Raw genomic sequence first — 24,999 nt, 5'->3', positions numbered from 1 at the left:
TTCATCACAAACTTCAGTTTTGTGTGATTAAAACAAGATTTTTATAAACCTATCCCAATCACCACTGTTCATGTTTCTTAATCAGCTCAAACAGGAGGGGAGTGGAACCTAATGCTTGTGCTAGGGAAGCTTTCCTGACAGGGACAAGTGGGCTGTGTCCACTCCTGCATCAGCAGCTCCATGGAACAGCTCAGACTCCTTACCATGGGGCTGCAGGAGCCTCTGCTGGAGGCAAACAATGGGGATTACTCATTGCCTGGTACTTCTATAGGGAAGCTACAGTGCAAGTTGGGAAGAGGTGGGGAGCAGGATGTGGAGGGGCTCAGCTGCCAAGTGGATGGGCTGGGGGATGCTTGGCTCAAGTATTGATGAGCAGGGACCACTTCTGTGCCTGCAGGATGAGGCCTTGGAAGATGCTGCTCTCCTGTCACTGCTGTGTGAACCCCCATGAGCGAGACCTGGTCTCAGGGTGGGAGACAGAGCATCCCCTGGCAGCTCCGCTGCTGCTGTGCTTGGGAGAGGGTGAAGTTTGTGATGGGCTGGAGCTGGAGCTCGCTGCCTCTTGCTGCCTGTGGGGTGGCCTTTGGAGCTCTACTGCAGCCCAAGTGCCTGCCCAGCCCTGGGGCCTCTGGAAGCTGTCTGTGAACAGCCTCAGCTCCTGGGGGCTTCATGCTCTGTCCGAGGGCTTGGTGCCTTGCTCATACTGGCATTCCTTAAAACCCTGGAAGCAGGAAAGGTCTGAAGGAGCTCGGTGACTGAATTCCTGATACCTGGAAGCTGGAGCACAGGCTCCTTCCTCTGTCCCCCCCCAGTGGGGGACACGTCCGAGGTGTCCTTGCTTCCAGCAGGGTTTGGACTGGGGCTGCTGGTTTCCCAAGGCAGCAAGAGATGGGAGCGCCTCTTGGAGAAGAGTTTTCCCCGGTCCCAACTGGGAACAGTGCCATGGGCGCCTCGTGCGGTGCTGTTGCCATCTGCTGGCTCCTTTTCCTTGGTCCCTGGTTGCTGAGGCTTCATTTCTGAGTCTCCATCTCTGTGATGGGGTCTGGCTGCTGCCTGAGTGTGTGCGAGGGACCTGGGTCAGGGATGGGGACCTGGAGCCTCCTCGCTTGCTGCTGAGCTGCCATAGGGAAGGGCTGTGTGAGCTCAGAGCGGCTTTAGCACAAACAGGCGTGCCTGCGTGTGTGCATACCTGCTGCCTGCCCGGGCCTGAGCAGGCTGTTTATGCACTGCCTGGATTTGGGATTTGCCCTCCCTGATGCTGCGATTGCGGCAGCAGCTCCAGCAGCCCCTTTCCAAGTTGAGGGGTGGGGGGGAACTTGGTATAATGGGGAGATCCAATACCCAGCCAGGCTGTTCAATGTGGCTGTCCCCATTCAGCGGCATTGCCCAGGGAGCAGGGGCTATAGAGCCGGTGCTGGCAGCAGCATGAAGAGGGAGTGAAGGAGCCTGCTCCCAGGAGAGCTCTGGCTCAGGTGAGTGGGGTCCCCTTCTCTCTGCCTGGGAGATTCCTGCCAACCCCACCACGAGCAGCCTGCTGCTCGCAGGTCCCTTCCCTCCCTTAGGTTGGGCCCATTTTGTGCTGCCATGAGGCAGCATGAGGGGTTCTTCCCTCTCTGTCTGCCCAGCTCCACTGGCCCTAAGAGCTGAGACCAGAACCCAGCCTCCCCATCACCCAACACCAAGAGAGCACAAGCACGTTCCATGCAAAAGTATTTTTATTGGATACAAAAGCATTCCAGTGTAATGAAAACTGACATCACTGATGGAGCTTGTCCGGGCTAACGCCTGGCACTCGCTCTGGTCCTGCCGTGGGCCATCGGCTCCCTCCCCTTACGCCTGGGCTTTGGTGGCGGCTCCGTCCTGGGCGGCTGCTCCGGGCTGCGGGGCTGCGGCGCTGACCTGGATGGGCACGTTCCTCTCCGGGGCGGCCGGCAGAGCCAGCCGGGGGGCCTCGATGCGCAGCTGCCCCTCCTTGGACAGGGAGCACGTCAGCGCCTCGACGTCCACCTCCTCGGGCACGTCCCACTCCCGCTTCAGCACCTCGTACTTGTAGGAGAAGGAGCCCTTCTCATCGACGTTCTGCGTCTCCTTCTGCCCCACCAGCACCACCTTCCTGCCCACCATCTTCACCGACAGCTGCTCGGGGGTGAAGTTCTTGACGTCCTGGCAGATGGAGAACCCCTCTCCAGAGCTCGGGGCCAGGGCTGTGCTGCTGCGTGGGGCTCGCTCCATGGCGTTGGCTGCTTGGCTGCTCAGGAGCTGCTCGAAGCTGCTCATGAACTCCCGGGCTTTCTCCATCTCCTGCTGCAGCTCGGTGAAGATGGTCTCTGCGTGGGGCCAGAGGGTCCTCACGGTGCCCAGCTGGGTGGCCAGGGCGCTGGAGGCGAATGGTGCAAGATGCATTCGGCAAAGCATCGCTGCTGTTGATGCTGTCGCTGCTGCTGCTGCTGCTGCTGCTGCTGCTGCTGCTGCTGCTGCTGCTGCTGCTGCTGCTGCTGCTGCTGCTGCTGCTGCTGCTGCTGTCGCTGTTGTCCCCTCTTCAGTGGGATGCGAGTGCTCTGCCCCGGCTCTGCCGCTCGCAGCTTTTATTTCCCTTCCCAAGGGGCGTGGCCTCATCCCGAAAAATCACATCATCCTCGGGAGAAGCGCTCAGCTCTTTCCAGCCCGTTCCAGTTCATTCTTCTTACTCATCCACGAGGAGAGGCAGCGCTGACGTCGCGCCCAGCATACCTTTGCCCTTAGTCTCGCGGCTCCGCTCTCCTGGCTTATAATTAGCAGCATCACCTCAGCCTCCAAACGGGATGCCTGAGCCACCCCTGCCAAAAATCTGTGGCCTTTCCAGCTTCCCAGGCAGGGAGCGGGGCCGGGCTCTTCTCCTCTCTGCCTTCTCCCCCTTCATCTGTGCTCTGATTCCCCCCAACCTGCAGGCAGGGGAACCCCTCTTTCCCCCTCCCACCCCTTTGCAGGACCCTCAGATGCTTTGGGGGACCCCCGGCGAGACCAGGAATGGGTCCTGGGCCCCTCCCTGGGCGGGTGCTGAAGGGCAGGGACATGACCGGGGGCGGCCCCGGGGGGGTCTGGAACGGGCGAGAAGCAGCGGGTGATGTAGGAGCGCGTTGATCTGGGGCGGGACTGTCCCCGCTGAGCCCCCCTGCAGGGGCTCGTGGCAGGGCTTTGCTCGCCCCCCCGGTCCCCGGGGTGCTGCTGTATCACGGTGGCTCTGCAGAAACCCGAGCTCCCCGCAGTGACCGCAGCTCCCTATTTGCGGCGTGTGACTCGTCCCCGGGAGCGGGCGCTGCTATTTTGGCTGGGGGATAATCAGCCTCTCAAAAATAGGCGATGGCTCCAGGAGGGTGCGTGGGGAGAGAGCGTTCTGGAAGGGGCACACCCCCGGGCAGGGGAGGATAAAACCCGCTGCTCCCGGCTGCAGCCCAGCACCGCGACAGCCCCTGCCCAGAGCAGAGCCGCAGCACGCACCGGGAGCACACAGAGATGCTTTGCCGCTTGCACTTCATGCCGCCCACCTCCAGCACGCTGTTCCCGTGGCTGGGACCCGTCCGCACCCTCTGGCCACATCCAGGCACCCTCTTCGCGGAGCTGGAGCGAGAGCTGCGGCTGGAGATGGAGAGGGCTCGGGAGTTCATGAGCAGCTTCGAGCAGTACCTGACCAGCGGGAGCAGCGCCAGCCGGATCGGCATCGCCGCGGAGCGAGCCCCCAGCACCAGCGCAGCCCTGACCCAGGGCTCGGGGGAGGGCTTCTCCGTCTGCCAGGACGTGAAGGACTTCACCCCCGAGCAGCTGTCGGTGAAGGTGGTGGGCAGGAAGGTGGTGCTGGTGGGGCAGAAGGAGACGCAGAGCACAGACGAGAAGGGCTCCTTCTCCTACAAGTACGAGGTGCTGAAGCGGGAGTGGGACGTGCCCGAGGAGGTGGACGTCGAGGCGCTGACGTGCTCCCTGTCCAAGGAGGGGCAGCTGCGCATCGAGGCCCCCCGGCTGGCTCTGCCGGCCGCCCCGGAGAGGAACGTGCCCATCCAGATGGGGCCGGCTGTGGCGCAGTCAACAGCCAACACCGACGACGGGGACGAGCGGGCCAAGGCGTGATGGGGAAAGGATGGGGCCGGGCTGAGCCTGGCTGCCGGGGCAGTTTCTGGCCGCAGGGCAGCGGCCGGGGGGCCTCTGCCCAAACCGTGTGGCTTTTTTGATATTTAATAAATGTTTGTGACTTTTACGTGCGCGGTCTCTGTGTTCCTTGTACCGCTCCCAGCTCTGCCCTGCAGCGTGACAGCAGCCTGGGCATCAGACGGTGCTGGCGCAGGGCACGGCCCTGGCACCTCTCCCCAACCCTGCCTTGGCAGAGGAGGGGATGGAGGGGCTCCAGCGCACGCACAGCGCTGGGCACCTCGCGGGCACCCTCTGGACACCAGACCCGCATCTTCGCGGTGGTTCCGTGGCGTTCCCGTTCGGCCACGAGCCCCGCCGTGTCCTGGCAGCGCCCGCCGTGCCCTTTACCGTGCCCTCGCTGTTGCTGGCACCTTCCAGGCTGCACCGGCTCTTTCGCGCCACATCCCGCAGCCAAGCCACGCCCCTTAGGAGAGACATGGGCGTGGCCTCCCATAAATGGACAAGAGGGGCGGTTCCGCTCATATATGTACGTCTGGAGGCGGGGTCACGCCCCATATCGGGCGAAGGAGGCGGGGCGAGGGGCTGCGGCCACACCCTCGTGTTTACATAGCGCCATGGCTGGGGGCGGGGCATCAGACCAAATATGGCAGAGGGGGCGGGGCCGCGTTCCATATTTGGAGGAGGCAGCGGAGCGCGCCGCGGAGCATTGAGCACCGCTGGACCGGGCACGGTACCGGTTACCGGAGGGGGTGCTCCTCCGGGTAGCGATGGCCCCGCCCCGCTGGCCTCGCCCCGGGGGGGGCTCTCGGGGTAGTTGGTCCTCGCCGGACCCGGCCCCCGATCCTCCGTGTCTGGTTCCCGCCGCCCGCAGAGCGCCCGCGGAGCTCAGCCCCGGCCCGGGGCTGCGGGCGGCGTGAACCGGCCCCGGGAGCACCGGATCCACCCCCCCACCCCCGGCAGCGGCGGACTACGGATCCCGGCGTGCCCGGCGCGCAGGCGCAGTGAGCGCAGAGCGCACGCCGGGCCCGGCATGGCGGAGCCGGAGGCCGCGCAGCCCGGGCGGCCCCCGCCGGGCCCGGGAGCAGCGGCGGCACCGGCGGGGAGCGGCGGGGCTGGGAGCGGGGCGGCGGCGGTGGGAGGAGCGGCGGGGTCCAGCGACCCGGCGCGGCCCGGGCTGAGCCAGCAGCAGCGGGCGAGCCAGCGCAAGGCGCAGGTGCGCGGGTTCCCCCGCGGCAAGAAGCTGGAGAAGCTGGGGGTGTTCTCGGCCTGCAAGGTGCGGGGAGCGGCACCGGGGCGCGGGAGCGCGGTGCAGCGGCGGGAAGCGTGCGGGGTGCAGGGGCGAAGGTGCGGGGATGTGCGGAGGGATGCAGGATGGGGTGCGGGGACGTGCATGGGTGGGGGATGCAGGAGGGAGGATGCAAGGATGTGCATGGGATGCAGGAGGAGGGTGCAAGGATGTGCATGGGATGCAGGAGGAGGGTGCAAGGATGTGCATGGGATGCAGGAGGAGGGTGCTGAGTTGTGGAAGGGAACTGCCAGGACATCGGTGGGAAGGCGCTGCGGGATCCTGGGCTGCACACAGGGCAGTTGGGAGAGGGTGTTCAGGTGCTGAGTCCTGCAGGGTGGGTAAATAGGGATGGGTGGAGGAAGCTCTGCAGGGGGAGTTGTGTGGCTGCTGCGTGACGGCTCCTCCTGTCCCTCATCCCAGGCCAACGACGCCTGCAAGTGCAATGGCTGGAAGAACCCCAACCCTCCCACCGCCCCCCGCATGGACCTGCAGCAGCCGGTGACCAACCTGAGCGAGCCGTGCCGGAGCTGCAGCCACGCGCTGGGTAACAACCCCCCTGGGGGGCCGGGGACCCCCCTGTGCAGGGGGAGCAGTGCTGACCTCCCCATCCCGCTCTCACCACAGCAGACCACGTGTCCCACCTGGAGAACGTCTCGGAGGAGGAGATCAACCGGCTGCTGGGCATGGTGGTGGATGTGGAAAACCTCTTCATGTCAGTGCACAAGGAGGAGGACACGGACACCAAGCAGGTGTATTTCTACCTGTTCAAGGTGCGTCTGGGGCTGGGCACTGCTCATGGTGGGGCTTGGGCACGGGTCCCTTGGCATTGCCGGGAAGCTGGGGTCTGGCTGTGAGTGTCCCACCGACCCTGCGCTGGGAATGACCCCTCCCCGGCCTTGAATCCCTCTGAGGGGAGGTTTCTGGGGAAGTAATGGGCATCATCGGAGGTGGACCCATTCCTGGGGCTCCAGTAACCGTGTCCCCTGGTGTCCCCGCAGCTCCTGCGGAAGTGCATCCTGCAGATGAGCCAGCCTGTGGTCGAGGGGTCCCTGGGGAGCCCCCCCTTTGAGAAACCAAACATTGAGCAGGTGAGGCTGCTGTCAGGCTCGCGCCTTGCACTGAGCACTGGCCCTGTGGTTCGCTGCTCTTGCAGGGCCTGATCCCTCTTTGGGTGGCAGCACGAAGGGTCAGGTGCTGGCCCCGGTGCCCTTCCATCACCCCTTCCTCTCCCAGGGAGTCCTGAACTTTGTCCAGTACAAGTTCAGCCACTTGCCGCCCAAGGAGCGGCAGACCATGTACGAGCTCTCCAAGATGTTCCTGCTCTGCCTCAACTACTGGAAGCTGGAGACTCCATCCCAGTTCCGGCAGCGCTCGCAGAACGATGATGTGGCCACCTACAAGGTCAACTACACAAGGTGAAGGTGGGATCGGGGCTGAGCCTCCTGCACTGAGCTTCCTCCCCTGCGCAGGGCTGAGCCCTGACTCCTGGCTTTGTCACCTCTCCCCATTCTCCTGGGTTGTTGGTCCGTTTGGAGAGCAGGCATCCAGTGGGTCACTGCTTCCAGATCACTTCATCCGTGACCCCCCAGGTGCCTGCTCTTCTCATCCCTGCTTTCAGCAGTGTTGTCCCAGGAGGGATTCAGGGCTCCGGGGATGCTGCTCCCAGCCCTGATCCTGGAGCGTGTTCCTGTCTCGTAGGTGGCTGTGCTACTGCCACGTGCCGCAGAGCTGCGACAGCCTTCCCCGCTACGAGACCACTCACGTCTTCGGGCGCAGCCTCCTGAAATCCATCTTCACGGTCACCCGCCGGCAGCTGCTGGAGAAGTTCCGGGTGGAGAAGGACAAGTTGGTGCCGGAGAAGCGGACGCTGATCCTCACCCACTTCCCCAAGTAGGTGCCTGATGCGGGGATGGCTGCGGTGCTGCAGGGGAAGGTCTCCTCCTCGCACACTGAGCGTGGCCGATGTGCTGCTCCCTGCCAGGTTCCTGTCCATGCTGGAGGAGGAGATCTACGGCGAGAACTCTCCCATCTGGGAGGCTGATTTCACCGTGCCGGCTGCGGAGGGGGCTCAGATGGTGTCTCGCCCAGGTATCGGGGAGCAGCTGTCCCAGCTCAGGGGCTGTAGGACACAGGGATGAGGTGTGGGTGAGCCTGTGGTGGTGGCACGGGCATCGTTGGTCTCTTCCAGCCGCGGTCAGCACCGTGGCCGTGCCCACCGCTCCGCTCTTCAGCAAGAAACTCAGCAACAGCAGCTCTGCTGCGAGCATGGACGCCAGCGCCCCGGAGCCCCTGCCAGGTATGACCAGTGCAAGCAGGGACCTCCCTCGGTCCCTCCTCGTGCTGGACATGCCCCCTGCCCCACGCTGCAGGGGAGAAGCGGAAGCTGCCCGAGAGCCTGACGCTGGAAGATGCCAAGCGCATCCGTGTCATGGGCGACATCCCCATGGAACTGGTGAACGAGGTCATGCTGACCATCACGGACCCCGCTGCCATGCTGGGCCCCGAGGTACAGGCCAGGGGATGATGAGGCAGCACCGGGTCTGAGGAGCTGCTCTCTGGGGTCGGATTCCCCCTATGGAGAGGATGGTGGAGCCAGTGACCCCCCCATGCCCCCCCAGACCAGCCTGCTGTCGGCGAACGCGGCGCGGGACGAGACGGCGCGGCTGGAGGAGCGCCGCGGCATCATCGAGTTCCACGTCATCGGCAACTCGCTCTCGCAGAAGTCCAACAAGAAGATCCTGATGTGGCTGGTGGGGCTGCAGAACGTCTTCTCGCACCAGCTGCCTCGCATGCCCAAGGAGTACATCACTCGCCTCGTCTTTGACCCGTGCGTGGCTGGGGGCGGGGGGGGCTGGTGTTGAGGGTCTCCTCTCACCTTCGGCCGTGCTGCCCACAGGAAGCACAAGACCCTGGCGCTGATCAAGGATGGGCGGGTGATCGGCGGGATCTGCTTCCGCATGTTCCCTACCCAGGGCTTCACGGAGATCGTCTTTTGTGCTGTCACGTCCAACGAGCAAGTGAAGGTGAGAGTGGGGAGGCATTTGATGGGCACAGCATGGGGGTCCCCAGCAGCCCTGTGGGGTGGTGGGTCCCAGGGTGCTGTCACTGTCACTGTTAGAGCCCAGCGGTGTTCCAGACCCTCAGGTAACCGGACCCCCTCAGCACTGGCCAGTTCCAAGCGCCAGGAATTGCTCTAGGACATTTTCCAGCGGCCTGTGTCCATGGCTGGGAGGGGGCTGCGTGTGTCCCATTTGATGGGGGGGTCCCTCTCTCGTCCCCAGGGTTACGGGACCCACCTGATGAACCACCTGAAGGAGTACCACATCAAGCACAACATCCTCTACTTCCTCACCTATGCAGACGAGTATGCCATCGGCTACTTCAAGAAGCAGGTGAGCTCCCCCCCCAGGGTGGCTTCCCCCGGCCCTCCTGCCCCCCACACCCCCCCCATCTGCCTGTTCTCTCCTAGGGCTTTTCCAAGGATATCAAGGTCCCCAAGAGCCGCTACCTGGGCTATATCAAGGACTACGAGGGAGCGACCCTGATGGAGTGTGAGCTGAATCCCCGCATCCCCTACACGGAGCTCTCGCACATCATCAAGAAGCAGAAGGAGGTGCGTCCTGCGGGCAGGGGAGAGGTGCTGGCACTGGGGATCCATCCCTTGAACCTCCCGCTTTCGCCCTGCAGATCATCAAGAAGCTGATCGAGAGGAAGCAAGCGCAGATCCGCAAGGTCTACCCTGGTCTGACCTGCTTCAAGGAGGGTGTTCGGCAGATCCCCATTGAAAGCGTGCCCGGCATCCGTGAGTCCTGCCCGTGTCTGATAGGGAACGGCTGGGGCAGGAGGGCTCCATCCTGCCCTACCTGCGGGTGTGGGGTGGATGTGGTGATGCTGACACTTGTCTTCCAGGAGAAACAGGATGGAAACCGCTGGGGAAGGAGAAGGGGTGAGTGCTGGGCTGTGGGGGCTTGGCTCAGGCTGCTCCTTGCTCCTGCGCTGGGATGGGGAGCTGGGAATGCTGGGATGGAATGAGGCTGCCCACCATGGGCACTGGTTTTGTCCTGCAGGAAAGAGCTGAAGGATCCGGATCAGCTCTACAACACCCTGAAGAACCTCCTGGCCCAGATCAAGGTGCGGGCAGGAGGGGACCCTGTGCTCCAGAGCCAGGCTGTGCCCTCAGGGGGCAGATGGGGTGAAGCAGGCCTGCAGGGAGCAGGAGCCCCATGTGCTGGAGCAGGCAGGGGCTGCCTGCGCTCGCTGCTGTACCTTTCCTTCTGCCCTATCTCCAGACCCACCCCAGCGCGTGGCCCTTCATGGAGCCGGTGAAGAAGTCGGAGGCGCCGGACTACTACGAGATCATCCGCTTCCCCATCGGTGGGTGGTTGTGCCCAGACCCGGGTGGGATGGTGGAGGGAGGGCTGGACCCCTGCATTGTGTGGTCCATGCTGGAGCAGCATCGCTGGGGCAATGGGAGTCCCAGGACAGTGCAGAAGAGAGGGGGGCGAGTCGGGACACTGGGTTGGGGTCTGGCTCCGTGGCTGGGGGCCGAAGGGGCCTGGGGGACCTGACCGTTCCCCACTCCCAGACCTGAAGACCATGACCGAGCGCCTGAAGAACCGCTACTACGTCACTAAGAAGCTGTTCATCGCCGACCTGCAGCGCATCATCACCAACTGCCGCGAGTACAACCCGCCCGACAGCGACTACTGCAAGTGTGCCAACACCCTCGAGAAGTTCTTCTACTTCAAGCTCAAGGAAGGGGGGCTCATCGACAAGTAGGGGAGCTGGCCCCAACCCCCCCTGGGCACTGGCTCCCCATGGGAGGGACAGGGCTGCCTGTGGGGACCCAGCCCTATGCTGTGGGCAGGGGCTGCTGGAGGTTTTGGTGCTGTGAGTGGTCTTCCCTAGGGGCATCAGGGGCCTGTATCCCCAAGCTGCTGCCTCTTATAGGCTCTGCCAGGGGCAGTGCTGAGCTCCTGCTTCCTAGCACTGGTGCTTCCCTCCTCCCCAGGGTCGTGCCTTCTGCTGCCCTGGCTCTCCTCCACAGGGCAGGGGCACACAAGTGCTTTGGGTTTCTGTTCCTGTCCACGCACAGGCAGCCCCTGCCCCTCTTTGTTGAATGTATGGTGGGGCTCAGCCCTGCCCGCCTTGGCCTGCAGGCAGAGATGCTGCTGTGGTCCAGGGTCGTGCTGTGAGGGGATGCTCTGTCCTTGCCCCCCCCAGCTCCTGCTGCCTCTATTGGCTCTTTCCCTGCCTCTGCTCCAGACAGGGGCTCAGCTGCTGTGCCTACAGCCCCTCCCTGCCTGCAGCGCCCCTCCCTGCCTGCACAGCCCTCGCTGTCTGCTTCTGCTGCCCACTGGGGTGTTGGGTTCTGGCAGCCCGGGTCTGCTGTGCCCCCCCCCCGGCATGGGGGTCAGTTCCTGCTCCCATCCCCTCTTGCTGCCCTCTCTTCGGGTGCTGGGCTGGGGATACCCCGACCCCAGCAGCGGCTTGTCATCCATCCCCCCCGGCTTGCTCCCCTGCTGCCTTGTCCCCTGCGTTGTCATCACTGGCTGGGTGCTGGTGCTGCTCCGCCCCTCACCGGGGTGGGACCGGCCCCCCCTTCCCGTTCCCTGCCCCCCCCCCCGTTTCCACGTGACTTTTGGTTGGTTTTGATTTTGGTTTTTTAAATAAACGTCCTTGTGCAGGCCCAAAGCCGCGTTTGAGCGGGGGGAGGGGGAGCTGGGGACCCCGACGGGGCCAGCCCAGGACGGAGAAAGCGACCTGGGGGGGGGGGGGGGGGCCGGGAGCTGCTGCGGGAGCTCTGCTCGGTTTCGGTTTCTGTTCAGCTCGGCCCAGCCCCGGTGCCGGTAGCGCGGCTTGCGGGGCGGTTCCCCCACCCCGGCTCTGCCCCGAGTTTCGCTTCCGAGCGGCGGCCCCATGGAGCTGCGCGGGTACCAGCGGGCCGCGGTGGCGCCGGCCCTTCGCGGCCGCAACTGCATCGTGTGGCTGCCCACGGGCGCCGGCAAGACCCGCGCTGCCGTCCACGTCTGCCGGCGGCACCTGGAGAGCCGCCGGGGCGGGAGGGTGGCGGTGCTGGTCAACAAGGTGCCCCCCGGACCCGCTCCCCTGCCCCGGGACCCCGCGGTGCCCACGGGCCGGGTCTGAGCTGGGTGTCGCGGGCGCAGGTGCACTTGGTGGAGCAGCACGCCAAGAAGGAGTTCCAGGTGCTGCAGGATGCGTTCAGGGTGACGGCCGTCAGTGGGGACAGCAGCCACAAGGTGTTCTTCGCCAGCGTGGTGAGGCAGAGCGACGTGGTCATCTGCACGGCCCAGATCCTGCAGAACGCGCTGCTCAGCACCGAGGAGGATGCGCGCCTGGAGCTGACGGGTGGGTGCTGGACCCTGCACCCTGCTGTGACCGCCCTGGCTCAGCCTCCACCGCTGCTCAATGGCTCCTGCTCCGCTCACCCCAATCCCTGCCCTTGCCCGGTGCAGATTTCTCACTGCTGGTCATCGACGAGTGCCACCACACGCACAAGGAAGCCGTCTACAACAAAATCATGGTGAATTATCTCCAGCGCAAGCTCGGCGGGCAGCAGGACCTGCCGCAGGTCCTGGGTCTGACGGCATCGCCTGGCACCGGGGGGGCAACCTCCTTTGAGGGGGCTGTGCAGCACATCCTGCAGGTAGGTCCGGTGTCAAGATGGGGTGCAGCAGCCCCGGCACAGGTTCCCCTGGTCTGTAGCGGGTGTTTCTTCGGGTGGGTGTTGATAACTTGGTGTGCAGGCGCTGGGCACATCCCCAAACCTGTTGGGGTGCTGTGTCACCCCGGGCTGTAGGCTCAGGGCTGGAAGCAGGGTCTCATTCCCTCAGCTTTGCGCCAACCTGGACACGGAGACAATCACATCGGCGCAGGAGGAGGCGCAGCAAGTGCAGAGCCACGTCCCGCAGCCCAGGAAGCAGTACGACCTGTGCCAGGAGAGAGCGCAGGTGAGGGGTGCTGAGCACCGGGACCATGTCCCTCCATCCACCTAGCTCAGGCCAGGGTGAGGAACCGGTTGACCCAGAGCTTTGGTTTAGGGGTGCCATGCAATCGGTTCCTAACCCCAGGCTGTGCTCCGAGGCCGTCCAGAGGAGCACCCTCCCCATGTCCTGAGCCCCTCTCTGCTTTCAGGACCCCTTTGGCGAGCGGCTGAAGGAGGTGATGGAGCAGATCCAGCGGTACATGGGGATTCCCAGCCTGCCGCAGGACTTTGGCACGCAGCTTTATGAGCAGCGCATCGTGGAGCTGGAGAACAGAGGTGAGGTGGTGCGGGTGAGGTGGTGCAGGGCCCGTGGCGCAGGGCCAGGCTGTGACTGCGGTGCCCGGCCCTCCCCAGCGGCAGAGACGCTTTGCCGCCGGACGCGGGTGTGCGCGCTGCATCTGCGCAAGTACAACGATGCTTTGCTGATCAACGACATGGTGCGGATGGTCGACGCCTTCCAGTGCCTCCAGCAGTTCTACGACACCCAGAAGGACGCGAAGGACCCCACCGAGCAGTTCCTCAGCGCCACGTTTGAGGGTGACGGAGGGGTTTGGAGGGGGGTGGTGCTGCATTTGGGGTTGGGGAGCCCCCCTGACACCTTGCTCGCCTGAACAGAGAATAGGGCGACCCTGCAGGCGCTTGCTGGGGACCGGCGCTATCAGAACCCCAGGCTGGACAAGCTGGAGGTGATCCTGCGCGAGCACTTCCAGCCCCTGGGTGCTTCTCGCGGCATCGTGTTCACCAAGACCCGTCAGAGCGCGCACAGCCTGCTCAGCTGGCTGCAGGACACGGCCACGCTCTGCGGGCCTCACATCCGCGCCACTGTCCTCACCGGTGCCGGCTACAGCAACCAGACGAGGCCCATGACGCAGGTGAGCAGAGGGTGGGAAGGATGGGACTGACCTCTCTGCACGCTGCGGGTGCTGCTTGGGGCTCAGAGCCCTGCACAGCTGCTGAAGCATCACCACGGTGTCCCCCCAGAATGAGCAGCAGGATGTGATCAAGCTGTTCCGCAATGGAGCCCTCAACCTGCTCTTCTCCACCAGCGTGGCTGAGGAGGGCCTGGATATCCCTGAGTGCAACATCGTGGTCCGCTACGGGCTGATGACCAATGAGATCGCCATGATGCAGGTACCGGCATGGGCTCCCTCCGGATGCTCTACCTGGCCTCGTGGGAGGACATGGGGGGTAAGGGGAGGTCCGGCCATGTCCCTCCTCTGCCGACTGCAGCATCTTGCCCTTCTACTGCAGGCTCGGGGCCGTGCCCGTGCTGAGAACAGCGTCTACTTTGTCCTTGCCAAAGCCAACAGCAGAGAGGTCTCCCGCGAGCTGCTCAACGAGGAGCTCGTGGAGCTGATGGAGAGGGCAATCAGAGCGGTGCAAGCCATGCCGGAGCAGGAATACCGCCTCAAGGTGCGTGCTGGGCGCTGCCCTGAGCACCAGGAGGGACAGGCAGCTCCTGCCTCTGTCTGCTGCTTGGGCACAGCTCCCTGTGCTCTGGTTTTGGTGTCCTGCTCTTCCCTTGGGATGTGGTAGGGCGCAGTGCATGGAGCAGTGTCTGCCCGTCCTGCCCTGCTCCTCCTGCTCTCTGGGACACTGCATCTGCCTGCAGCCATGTCTCTTGCTGCCTGTGCCCATAGCCCCGCGCTGATTCTCCCCTGTCCTCTGCAGATCAGGGACCTGCAGCAGGCTGCCGTTGCCAGCTGGCTGATGAAGGAGGCAAGGATCAGCGAGAGGCAGCAGCAGCACGACCCGGACACTGTTCACCTTTACTGCGTCAACTGCGGTGTGGCAGTGTGCCGCGGCAGCGACATCCGCACCGTGGAGGGCATACACCACGTCAACGTCAACCCCAGCTTTGGGTAGGAGCTGGGTGCTGGTAGGGACGAGCTGCTGCTCCCTCATCCAAGATGGGCAGGACCCTGCTGCCAGCTCTGTCTTGGGGACACCGGTCCAGGAGGGGTTCAGAGCGCATGTGGCTGCCTGTTGCTGTCCCCTGGACCATTGTCCTGAGGGTATCTTTTGGTCCTTTCCTTGCAGGTTGCATTACAGAGTTTCCTCAGGGAAAATCCAGTTCCAGAGGGCTTTCAAGGACTGGGAGCCTGGCTGCCGCATCACATGTGGCGGGTGCAGTCAGGTGAGTGCTGCAATGCCATGGGAGCTGGTGGGGCAGCAGGGGCTGTGCTTGTGCACCAGCTCCTGGCTGAGGAATGGAGCTGTGGGTCCCTTCTGCACATTCCTGTGTGATGTGTGTGCTGCACATGTGGGATGTGGACATGGGCCGTTGTCCCCAGAAGGGATGTACCCCATGAGCGTAGGCGCTGCCGGCTGCGTGACTGTCCTCTCCCTGCCCACACAGGACTGGGGAATGGAGATGCTCTACCGGCAGGTGAAGCTGCCCATCCTCTCCATCAAGAACTTCGTGGTAGAGACACCAGCTGAGAAGAGGAGGTACAAGAAATGGAGCTCTGTGACATTCCCCATCAAGGAATTTGACTACCTGGAGTACTGCTCCAACACCTATGAACAGTCCTTCTAGCACGAGCGCTGCTCCCTTTCCCATCACCTTCGGCATTGGAGTCTCCATCCCAAGCCATGGCTTGCTCCTCTTTTCCTCACTGGACCAAGCCACGGCAGCACATCCCTTTGCTGGAGCCTGTGACTGCAGGAGGAGACTTCGCTGTGCCCACACAGAAAGGATGGGACCCTGAGATGGGAAAGCTCCCAAACCCTGCCCTGCCTGCTGGTGACTGCTCTCCATGCTGCTGCCTTCCCCTCCTGACCCCCCAGCACTGCGGGCTCTGGCGCTGTCTCCACAACCCTGCCAGGGACGTGGCCCACCAGTGCTCTGGCAGCCTCCAGCCTGCTCTGTGAATGTGATGGTTCTCATTAAAAACGTGTGTGAGCTGGAACAAGGGGAGAGCTGGCAGCTTCACTCATTGTGAGAGCTCGCTGTGCGCACACAGGTCCCTATGGGACCGCCCCATTGTCGGGTGGAGAAACAGATCCCCCCATGCTGCCAGCACAGGGGATCCCAGGAAGGCGCCTGTGTGGGGCTGCCCCAGTCCTCCCCATTCCTGCGGACCCACTGCACCCTGCTGAAGACTGATCCTGCCCAGGACAAGGCTCGGTCCCTCCAGGGCAGCTCAGCCCTGTGCGATCGCAGCCAGAGCTGTGGGTGGACTTGACCTTCAGCCAGAAATCACAGAATCCCAGCCTGGTTTGGGTTGAGGGGCCCTTAAAGCTCCTCCAGCTCCAACCCCTGCCACGGGCAGGGACCCCTTCCACCAGAGCAGCTTGCTCCAAGCCCTTGTGTCCAACCTGGCCTTGAACACTGCCAGGGATGGGGCAGCCACAGCTTCTCTGGGCACCCTGTGCCAGCGCCTCAGCACCCTCACAGGGAAGAGCTTCCCAAATGAAAGCGCTGCTGGGGCTGAGCCTGAGCTCAGCCCGACCCGGATCGGGGGGCCCCGGGTCCCGCGTCCCTCCCGATGCTCTCCCGCCGGCAGTCGCTAGAGGGAAGCCCCGGCCCGGCCACGGGGTGAGGGCGATGCCCGCGGGTGCTGTCGGGGGGAGGCTCTGCCGGTGCCGCCGCTCCGTGCGCGCCCCTTCCCCAAGGGGTCCGGTGTCGGTGCTGGCCGGGGGACTTCGTGCTCCGGGGGCCGCCGTCTGTCGGTGCTCCCAGCCCAGTCCACCGGGCACAGGGACCCTTTCCAGCGGTCCCCATGGGCGCAGCGGCACCGGGATGCCCGGGTGGGATCCGTGTCCCGAACCGGTCCCCTCTCGGGGCAAGACCCTCGCAGCGGCCCCGCAGCACCGCGCACTTCCCTCCAGGAAGGACGAGCCTGGAGCAGACCTGCGGCTCCTGCCCGTAATGGGGCTTAGCCCAGTTTCAGGTGATGGTAGCCCCGAGGGAAACATGAAACCAACCTCGCGTTCATCAGAAAGTGGGTAATGAGGCCGTTTGAGTTATTTGTAGCTCTCTATGGGCTGAGATGGCCTCTCCTGCCTCTCCCCAGGCAGAATCCCTCCTGCAGGGACCCCAGATCGCTTTGCTAAACTCAGATTGCCCTGATTTGTGCATGGAGAACCCAGGCTGTGCGTTAACCTGATGGGTGCCTGCAGCTCTGTGTGGTGTGAGCTCTTCACCAGCCTGGGTGGATTTGGTGAAAACCCCAAGATCTGGTTGCTCAAACCCAGCATTTCTGCAATGTTGATCCAAACTCACCCATTTTGAGGGGGTGCCCCTGACCCCAGGGGATACAGGGTCAGGACAGCAGCACTCTGCGGGGCTCTGCAGGTTTTGCATCCAGCCTCTGCTTGTTCCTCCCTGTGCATCTCTGCTTCGATGCCAGCCCCATCTGGCTTCTGCTTCCCAGGAGCTCGGTCACCTTGGGGCTAGCAGCAGGGAGCAGCCGAGCTGCAGCAATCGCTGCTGTGACCTTGGCTGGTGTCCTTCAGAGCCAGCATCCTTCAGAGCTGGTGTCCTTCAGAGCCAGCATCCTTCAGAGCTCGTGTCCTTCAGAGCTGGCCTCATGCGGCTGAGTCCCCAGGCTGTGTGAGGGTGTGGGGATGAGCATCCCTGTGACCCCATTAATCCACCTCCTCCGAGCACACTGCCCCTGCATCCCTCAGCCCAGGCAGAGGCAGTGGTGGTTGCTGCCCTCTGATCAACCATTCAGATCTCTCCTGCATCGATCAGGTCTGGAGTGCACTGATAACCCGCTTTCAGGGCCACAGGGACTCAGAGAGGCTGGAATTCTGTGTCTGATGAGGCCTGCAGGTCATGGGGCTGCTCAAGAGCACCCCCAACCCACTCCCAGCAGGCTCCCTCCATGCACTTGGCAGTGTCTTTGCTTTGCACCACTCGTCCCCCTGCCATGGGTCGGACCTCTGGCTTGGGGGCCCTCTGCCCTGTGCCACCCTGCTCCCTTCCCCATGGCACAGTGTGGCTGTGCCCCCATGGAGCATGGCAGATGTCCTGGCAGCACTGGTTAGGCTTCTGTGCTCAAACCAGGCTGAAGCCCCATTTCATCACTCCAATTGCCCTGTCCACAGCCAGGCTAGAGGGCTGCTGGACCGGTTCTTACACACTAAGACGTCCCCTGCCAACAGCCTCTGGATCTAAGTCTGTGGCTTGGAACATCTTTGCTTATCTCAGCTCCCTGGGGCACTTCTGTTCCCGGCCATCATAACTCCCTGTCTGTAAGTGGAGCCAGGCACCATCAGCCCCACAGCAAACAGCTCCCGCAGTGGGTTTGGCTGGCAAAAGTGGGATGAAGGTGATGGTGTGGGGACGGGCAGAGCCCCGGCAGCACCCTTAGGCTCCGGCAGCCGTGTGCTCGCAGACCAGAGCGAGGGCAATGCAATGATTTATTTTTATACATCCCATTTCGTTTATCACCAGTGCATCAGGAAGCAGCAATTCACCTTTCAATGCAGCAGCTGAAACAGCCTCCGGCTCCGCTCGGCTTGGCAGCAGCGCGGATTGGCCCTTTCCGGAGGCTGGGTGTTTAGCAGAGACTTAGAACTCAATCTGTTTAGCTTATCGAAAAGTAGCCTGAGATGTGACTTGATTACAGCGCGCAAGTACCTTCCCAGGGAGAAAACTGCCGGGTATTAAAGAGCTCTTTAACGTAGGGATAATAAGAACTGAGGGCTTGAAGATAAAGTCAGACAGATTGAAACTCAAAATGAAGTCCAGGTCTGCAGCAAGGAGAGTGCAGAGCAGCCAAAGCAGGATCCCTCTGCATCCCTCTCAAATGATGCCCTGGGTGAACTGCGGGTACCCGGGGCTGGGGGTTCTGACCCAGGGGAGTCCATCCTGCCCTTGTGGCTCTGGTCCCACATGGATGCAGCTCCTACAGCAGCAGGATGAGGGCCTGAATTTTGCTTCCCAGGCACATCTGAAGATGTTGCTGTCTCGTGGTGTCTCTGCCGGAGCACAGGAGCACGTCAGCCCCAGGGGTGACCTTTGCTGGGACAGCTGGAGCCTCCCGTTCTGTACCAGGGGAAATTCCAGCCTGCTGAAAACTGCTCATCCTGGAGGAACTCGATCCTGGCAACCAGAAGCTCCTCTTCCCACTGCCAGGAGTGTGGGACCCCGCAAAGCGTGCGGGGATGTCCCCATCTTGCTCAGCCCCATCAGCCCCACAGCCAGCGGCTGCCCATCTAATGATTCCCCTGGGGGTTGTCTTGACTGTGGACAAGTCAGGTTGCCAGTAGATTAAAACATGGGGATTAGCACCAAACAGTTTCCCTCCTGCCCCAAGTGGGGAGGCAGGAAATACAATCACTGCAGTTTCATTCTGCTTAGGCTAAAATTGCTCCCTGGCATGTGGCTGGGTGATGCCAGTGCAGGTGGCACAAAACGGGGGTGAAAGAGGGATGGGGGTCTGCATTTGGGTTGTGCATCATCAGGACATGGGGAAGGGAAGGGATGCAGCACTCAGGGGGTGCTGGCACAGCCCAGGGCCCACGGCACAAGAGGCAATATTGGAAAATTCCCAACCAACATTTCAAGCACTAAATCTCAGCCTGTGATTCTGCTGAGACCCGGCTTTATAATGGGATCTGTCAGAAACCCGTCACACTTAATGTGCAGCTGCCAGCGGGCTCTGCCCCTCTCCAGCTTGAGGAAAGATCCAGCTTCCAGCTAAACCTCAGGAGCAGGGCAGCCCCTGCTTTGGCCTGGTGACCACTTGAGTGGTGCCTCAGTTTCCCTCTCTGCTGCTGAGGGAGGCAGTGCGAAGATGCCGGTGCCGATGCAGCCATGGGAGCCCAGCAGCCTGTGGCCGATGAGGAGCAATGGGCCCGTGTGTTCTTCACCTGAGTAATCAAACCCTTTACCCAGTGTTTGATTAAAGGCCACAAAACGTATTAGCTGTGATTCTTCCACTTTATTTTTGTTCCCTTCATTTGTCCCTTGGAGATGAGGGTTACTCCAGTACTTATTAGTCACAAAGCCCTAACCTCGCGCTGCGTTCCTGCTATCTGAGAAATGAATTATTAATGGTGCATTAAACAGAGACTGGAAAGGGGCCCTGGGACACTGATAATCAGGAGCTAATTGAGGAAGAAATGAGATACCGCTCCCATTGCAGAACAAGGCCTGTGCAGTGCTGTGATACCAAAGGTGACCCTGCTGCCACTCCTGGGGCAACTGCGCCAGGCTCTGCCTGCCCAGCCCTTGGTGGTGGGTCATGCCTGTGTGCTCTGTTCTAGCTGGGATGCTCTGCCCTGACCGGGATGCTTTGCCCTGGTTGGGATGCTGTGTCCTGGCTGGGATGCTCTGCCCTGACCAGGATGGTCTGCCCTGGTCAGGATGCTCTGCCCTGGCTGGGATGCTCTTCCTTGACCGGGATGCTCTGTGTGGCCATGGCAGCATTTGGCAGGAGGGATGAACATGGCAGAGGCAGGAGGGCTCAGACCCTGACGCGCTGTTTCTCTGTGCGGCATCAGCTGTGTCCCCGCTGCCCGGCCTTGCTTGCGGGCTGTGGCATGGAGCTGCCTGGCACAGGCAGTGTGGAGCAAACAGCAGCATCAGTGAGCAGGGACATGCAGTAAGAAAACATGGGGCTGGCACACACATGGGGGGCTGGCACACACATGGGGGGCTGGCACACGTGAGGAGGGCTGGCACACATAGCGGGGCTGGCACACGTGTGGGGGACTGGCACATGCCATGGGGGACTGGCACACACATGGAGGACTGGCACACACTGGAGGGGGGCACTGGGCTGGGAGCATCCGGGGTTCAAGCCAGAATCAGGAAGAAATAGGACAAAGGCATTCAGGGCCCTGGAAAGCTGCTGCATCCCAGATTTTTGATGCCATGAGCAGCTCCAAGCGCTGGCTGAGAACACTCAGCTGCAGGGAGGCTTCTTCCTTCAGGCTTCCCATCGGCTGGCTGCTGGCAGGGGCTGCTCCCCATGTCCCTGGGGTGATGCCCCCTCCACCTCTGCTCAGGATGCTGGATCCTGCCTGGACCTCAGTGAACTGCTCACAAGTGGCTGGGGCTGAATGAGTTCAATCATCTTTTATTTATTCTCCTTTACTGTTTTAAGCCCCACCTTTGGGCCAGGGCCTGTCACACTGCCCCTCTTCCACCCTGCCTGCATTACAGCATAAACTATATCCCCCTGCAAGCCTGAGCCAGACCTGTGTGAGCTGTAAAACCCCCTTGCAGCAACTGAGGCGAAGCTGTGAAAAACACTGTGGCATGGATAAGGTCCCCTTCATGCTGCTGGGGATGGAAAACCTCCAAAGCAGGCTCTTGCTGTCTGCACTGAGGGCTCAGGGTGCTGGTGGGGGCAGACAGTGATTGGTCTGGGACAGCAGGAAGAGGGCTTGATGGAAAATAGCGTTTCTTTTCCTTTGTAAAACATATTGTCCATGTTGATAAAGTGGTTGGGGTTAATACCGGGAGGTGGTGAGCAAATCACAGCTTTTCACTGTGCCGCCATTTAGAAAAGGAGGTGCTGGCAGCTCCCTGCAGTGCAGGCAGAGGGGCAGGCAGAGGGGCAGGCAGAGCAGTTGGGCTCCCACTCAGGTGGGGCCAATCGGCCTCCCCCACCCAGGACTGAAGCTTTAAAGGTGAGCTGGGTGGTGGTGATGGAGCTTGGTGAGTCCTGGGGCAAAAGAAGGAAGAGAACCAAGTTTGTTCTGGGGGGATTTGGCCAGTTCTGATGCTGGGATGGAGCTTGTGAGCTCTTTCAATGGGATGGAGGTTGCTGGTTCTGGTGCTGGAATGGAGCTGGGTGAGCTCTTTCAATGGGATGGAGATTGTGGTTCTGGTGCTGGGATGGAGCTTGTGAGCTCTTTCAATGGGATGGGGATTGCTGGTTCTGATGCTGGGATGGAGCTTGTGAGCTCTTTCAATGGGATGGAGGTTGCTGGTTCTGGTGCTGGAATGGAGCTGGGTGAGCTCTTTCAATGGGATGGAGATTGTGGTTCTGGTGCTGGAATGGAGCTGGGTGAGCTCTTTCAATGGGATGGAGATTGCTGGTTCTGGTGCTGGAATGGAGCTGGGTGAGCTCTTTCAATGGGATGGAGATTGTGGTTCTGGTGCTGGAATGGAGCTGGGTGAGCTCTTTCAATGGGATGGGGATTGCTGGTTCTGATGCTGGGATGGAGCTTGTGAGCTCTTTCAATGGGATGGAGATTGCTGGTTCTGATGCTGGGATGGAGCTTGTGAGCTCTTTCAATGGGATGGAGGTTGCTGGTTCTGGTGCTGGAATGGAGCTGGGTGAGCTCTTTCAATGGGATGGAGATTGCTGGTTCTGGTGCTGGAATGGAGCTGGGTGAGCTCTTTCAATGGGATGGAGATTGCTGGTTCTGGTGCAGGAATGGAGCTGGGTGAGCTCTTTCAATGGGATGGGAATTGCTGGTTCTGGTGCTGGGATGGAGCTGGGTGAGCTCTTTCAATGGGATGGGGATTGCTGGTTCTGGTGCTGGAATGGAGCTGGCCTTGATGATGCTTCCTGAGCCCCAAGGCAGGAAGAGCCTTCAGGAACCAGCAGCAAGGGGCAGTGCGAGCAGCTTCCCCGCAGCACAGACCCACCCCAGCATCATGGGCTCAGCACCGGGGTCTCCGCTTGGCTCCAGCGTCACAGTGGAGGAGCTGCAGCTGATCCAGCCTCTTTGCATAAATATTTATGCACTGATGCAATCCTCTTCTAAATATAAAGCCTTATCTGGAATTTCATTTAAACATTAAGTGTAGATAATTTATTTATAATTAATGTAGACATCAAGTCCCATCTCTGGAATGCCTGTGAGCTTGCCTTTATAATTGGAGGTAAGTCAGGAGCTAGAGGCTGGGCCTCTTATCAGTTTCATTTTAATTTTCCTCCTACAGCAAGCGAAGCTGCCGCAGTTCATCTCTCATTAGGAGGAAACACAAAACTCCCCTAAAATAAGAGTTTTATAGGGAGCATGCAAGGAACTCATCTTTGTTCCTCTTCTTGCCTTTGATAATGTTACCAGGGCTCACGGCTCCCTTCAAAGTGTTGCTCTTCCTTAAGAATAAGGCTATTAAAAATTAAAGCCACTTTTCCATATAATAAAATTTACTCCCTGCAATTATGCAGAGGGACGAGTTATCTTCCTTGGGTAGATTTTAATTAAAAGTTACAACAGGAAGAGGAGAACAACGGCCATAAAATAATCGAGGTCTCCCCCCTAATGATGAGTTATTGGTGCCTCTTTCTGCAGGGAGCCGGTGCCGGCACAGGGCGAGCGGTACCAGGACAGAGCGTGTGGGATCAGCAGAGCTGTGGAGCATCAGCTGCTGTAAGCATCCAAAATTCCTAAGCCAGCTCCCCAGGGTGAAGGATGCCTCCAGCTCCCTGCGTTTCTATGATGGAGAGTGCGTTCTTGCTGCCTTTTGGCTTCCAAAGGTTTTGCTCCCGTGGGCTTTTGTGGGCTCAAGGTGGGAATCTCTTGTGCGTAAGGCTTTGGTACCACCTGAGATGACTTGGAGGTTTTCATCCTTGCCTTTGCTGCCAACCAAACCCCGCCGGTGGTGTGAGAGTTGAGGTGAAACAGGCCCCCACCATGCTGGGGTCACTGCCCTTTTCCTGCTGCCCCAGGGACCTGCTGCTGTCAGGCATGGGGACAGACACACAGACAGGTCACTGACCCCCCATAGCAGCAGGAAGCTGCTGCTGGACTAGAGGCTGATCTTCAAAGCACATTCCCCAGGTGCTCGCTGATGTGGTGAGGACCTTTCCCTGCAGAAGAGCCTGGTTAGAACCTGTCTGCAATGTGCTCATGTGGAAAGAGCTTATAAATGGAAAAGCTGATCTCATTTTTACAGCTCTTTCAGAGTGCAAACCTTTGCCCCTGAGGACATTGAGAGCTCCTCTGACTCCAGGTGTGGGTGTTGACTGATGTGGGTCCAATCCTACATCTGGCCAGAGCCAGGTAACCTGCTGATTGCCCAGAGAAGCTGTGGCTGCCCCATCCCTGGCAGTGCTCAAGGCCAGGTTGGACACAGGGGCTTGGAGCAAGCTGCTCCAGTGGAAGGGGTCCCTGCCCGTGGCAGGGGTTGGAGCTGGATGAGCTTTAAGGTCCCTTCCAACACAAACCGCTCTGGGATTCTAAAACTTCCCACAGGCTGGTGCTGCCCATCTTCTTTAACTGGTTGTGGCTGCTGATGTTCTGCTGCCTGTCTCCCCATCACCTTCCCCCTTCTCCTGGCTGTAAGGACACGATCCCCCATTGATCTGGAGCTGAAACATTTATGAAACCTTTATGGGCCTTTGAAAAGGTTTTAATTCCCTGACAGAGCCGCTTTCCCCAAAAACACCACTGATGACTCAATGAGCAATTAGAGGCTCAGCAGCTGTGGAGCAGCCGCAGCAGCTGCCCCAGCAGCTTGGCACAGCAGCCAAGGAGCCAGCCAGGCTTCCTGGAAAGCCATGCTGGGGCTGAGCCACCCTTCCCGGGCTAAGGGACCCTGTTCAGGATGTGCCACCCACCCCCCATGGGCTTTGGTACCCGGCAGCGCCAGCGCGGGATGCTCCCAGCGCGGGATGCTCCCAGCGCGGGATGCTCCCAGCGCGGGATGCTCCCAGCGCGGGATGCTCCCAGCAATGGATGCTCCCAGCAATGGATGCTCCGAGCTGCCGGGGGGTGACAACACATCCACAGGTGTAGAGTGCTGGGTTAACTGTCAGACTTCTTATGCACTGAGTGTGGGGCTGCTGAACCCCACAGGCACGAGGGAGGGTGAAGCTTCAGCCTCGCCAATGTTTGTTCCCTCGTAGGCTCGGTTCTTCTCTGTCAAATGCAAAAGCTGCTGGCCAGAAATGAGCACGGCGTGGGAGAGACTTTGTGAGCAACTGCAGCGAGGTGGAGGATGTGGCTGTGCTGTTCCTTCTGCTCATCTGTCCCACAGCACTTCCGTGCAGTGCAGCAGGAGGTGACCTCCGCTTTGTTCAGAGATCCGTCTCCATGGTCAGAAATCTCTGCAAGGTTTAAGGACAAGTCTCTGCTGGCCTGGGCACAGACAGTATCTGGGGGAGAAGCTGACCTAAGCTCAAGGACAGGTCTAAGCTGGGCAGCGCTGCTGAGATGGGAATTGCTGGATTGCCTTGCCCTGACTTTGTGCCTGGATGGGGAAACAGATTTACTGACAGTTGGAGTTTGTGTTGAGCCAGCTGAGGCTGGGTCTGTGTGGGAAGGAGATGGGAGCAGGCAGGGCTGGGCAGGGTTGTGTGGGAAACCAAGAGCAGATCATGGAGTTGGTGTTAGTGAAAACATCTCTGCAAGGACTTCAATCACAAAACCTGTTTGCTGGTGGGGAGGCAGAGCTGGGCAGAGCCAGAGCTCCTGCCAAGTGTCACTGAGTCGGTCCCTTCACGGGGACAGGCGGGAACGGGCACAGAAGTTGAGTTGCATTTAAAAGATGCCTGCGTGCAGGCTTGCCAAATGTACCATGAAAACTGTAGGAGATGGGAAAGGTGGCAAGAGGAAACATTGCATTGGGCTGTGAGCGATACGAGCGGCTGCCTGCGGGAGGGGAGCGACTCCTCCATGCTCCCAAGTGCTGGAACACTGGGAGGTGTGGGTTGGGCGC

General features: G+C 61.1%; 4 protein-coding genes across 4 annotated transcripts; 3 read left to right on the top strand and 1 right to left on the bottom strand.

The window, feature by feature from the left end:
* Positions 1 to 1,830: 1,830 nt before the first annotated feature.
* Positions 1,831 to 2,415, bottom strand: LOC308229333 (heat shock protein 30C-like; the record flags this gene model as incomplete). The annotated part of the gene is made up of 1 exon (XM_080633291.1): positions 1,831 to 2,415. One exon carries the CDS (start codon positions 2,413 to 2,415, stop codon positions 1,831 to 1,833), a length of 585 nt encoding a protein of 194 aa, XP_080489417.1.
* A 924-nt stretch (positions 2,416 to 3,339) lies between these two features.
* On the top strand, positions 3,340 to 4,101 carry LOC308229557 (heat shock protein 30C-like; the record flags this gene model as incomplete). Its single annotated transcript, XM_080633616.1, is given in 3 exon segments — positions 3,340 to 3,359; positions 3,361 to 3,416; positions 3,419 to 4,101. Coding segments are annotated over 3 exon segments (759 nt in total).
* A 1,051-nt stretch (positions 4,102 to 5,152) lies between these two features.
* KAT2A (lysine acetyltransferase 2A) lies at positions 5,153 to 10,402 on the top strand (the record flags this gene model as incomplete). The annotated part of the gene is made up of 18 exons (XM_080633572.1): positions 5,153 to 5,395; positions 5,831 to 5,954; positions 6,035 to 6,180; positions 6,409 to 6,498; positions 6,644 to 6,825; positions 7,109 to 7,300; positions 7,392 to 7,498; positions 7,599 to 7,706; positions 7,780 to 7,916; positions 8,029 to 8,237; positions 8,307 to 8,433; positions 8,692 to 8,802; positions 8,880 to 9,023; positions 9,098 to 9,212; positions 9,320 to 9,356; positions 9,478 to 9,541; positions 9,700 to 9,784; positions 9,996 to 10,402. 18 exons carry the CDS (start codon positions 5,153 to 5,155, stop codon positions 10,187 to 10,189), a joined length of 2,415 nt encoding a protein of 804 aa, XP_080489698.1. The 3' UTR covers positions 10,190 to 10,402.
* A 927-nt stretch (positions 10,403 to 11,329) lies between these two features.
* Positions 11,330 to 14,955, top strand: DHX58 (DExH-box helicase 58; the record flags this gene model as incomplete). The annotated part of the gene is made up of 12 exons (XM_080633277.1): positions 11,330 to 11,497; positions 11,578 to 11,779; positions 11,887 to 12,077; positions 12,265 to 12,381; positions 12,566 to 12,692; positions 12,771 to 12,953; positions 13,032 to 13,288; positions 13,398 to 13,547; positions 13,668 to 13,829; positions 14,088 to 14,278; positions 14,457 to 14,553; positions 14,776 to 14,955. 12 exons carry the CDS (start codon positions 11,330 to 11,332, stop codon positions 14,953 to 14,955), a joined length of 2,025 nt encoding a protein of 674 aa, XP_080489403.1.
* Between the last annotated feature and the right edge of the window lie 10,044 nt (positions 14,956 to 24,999).

Source organism: Psittacula echo, assembly GCF_963264785.1.
Source record: "Psittacula echo genome assembly, chromosome: 23".
Taxonomy (NCBI): domain Eukaryota; kingdom Metazoa; phylum Chordata; class Aves; order Psittaciformes; family Psittacidae; genus Psittacula; species Psittacula echo.
Note: the sequence above shows the minus strand (reverse complement) of the source record. Positions and strands in the feature narration are given on the sequence as shown.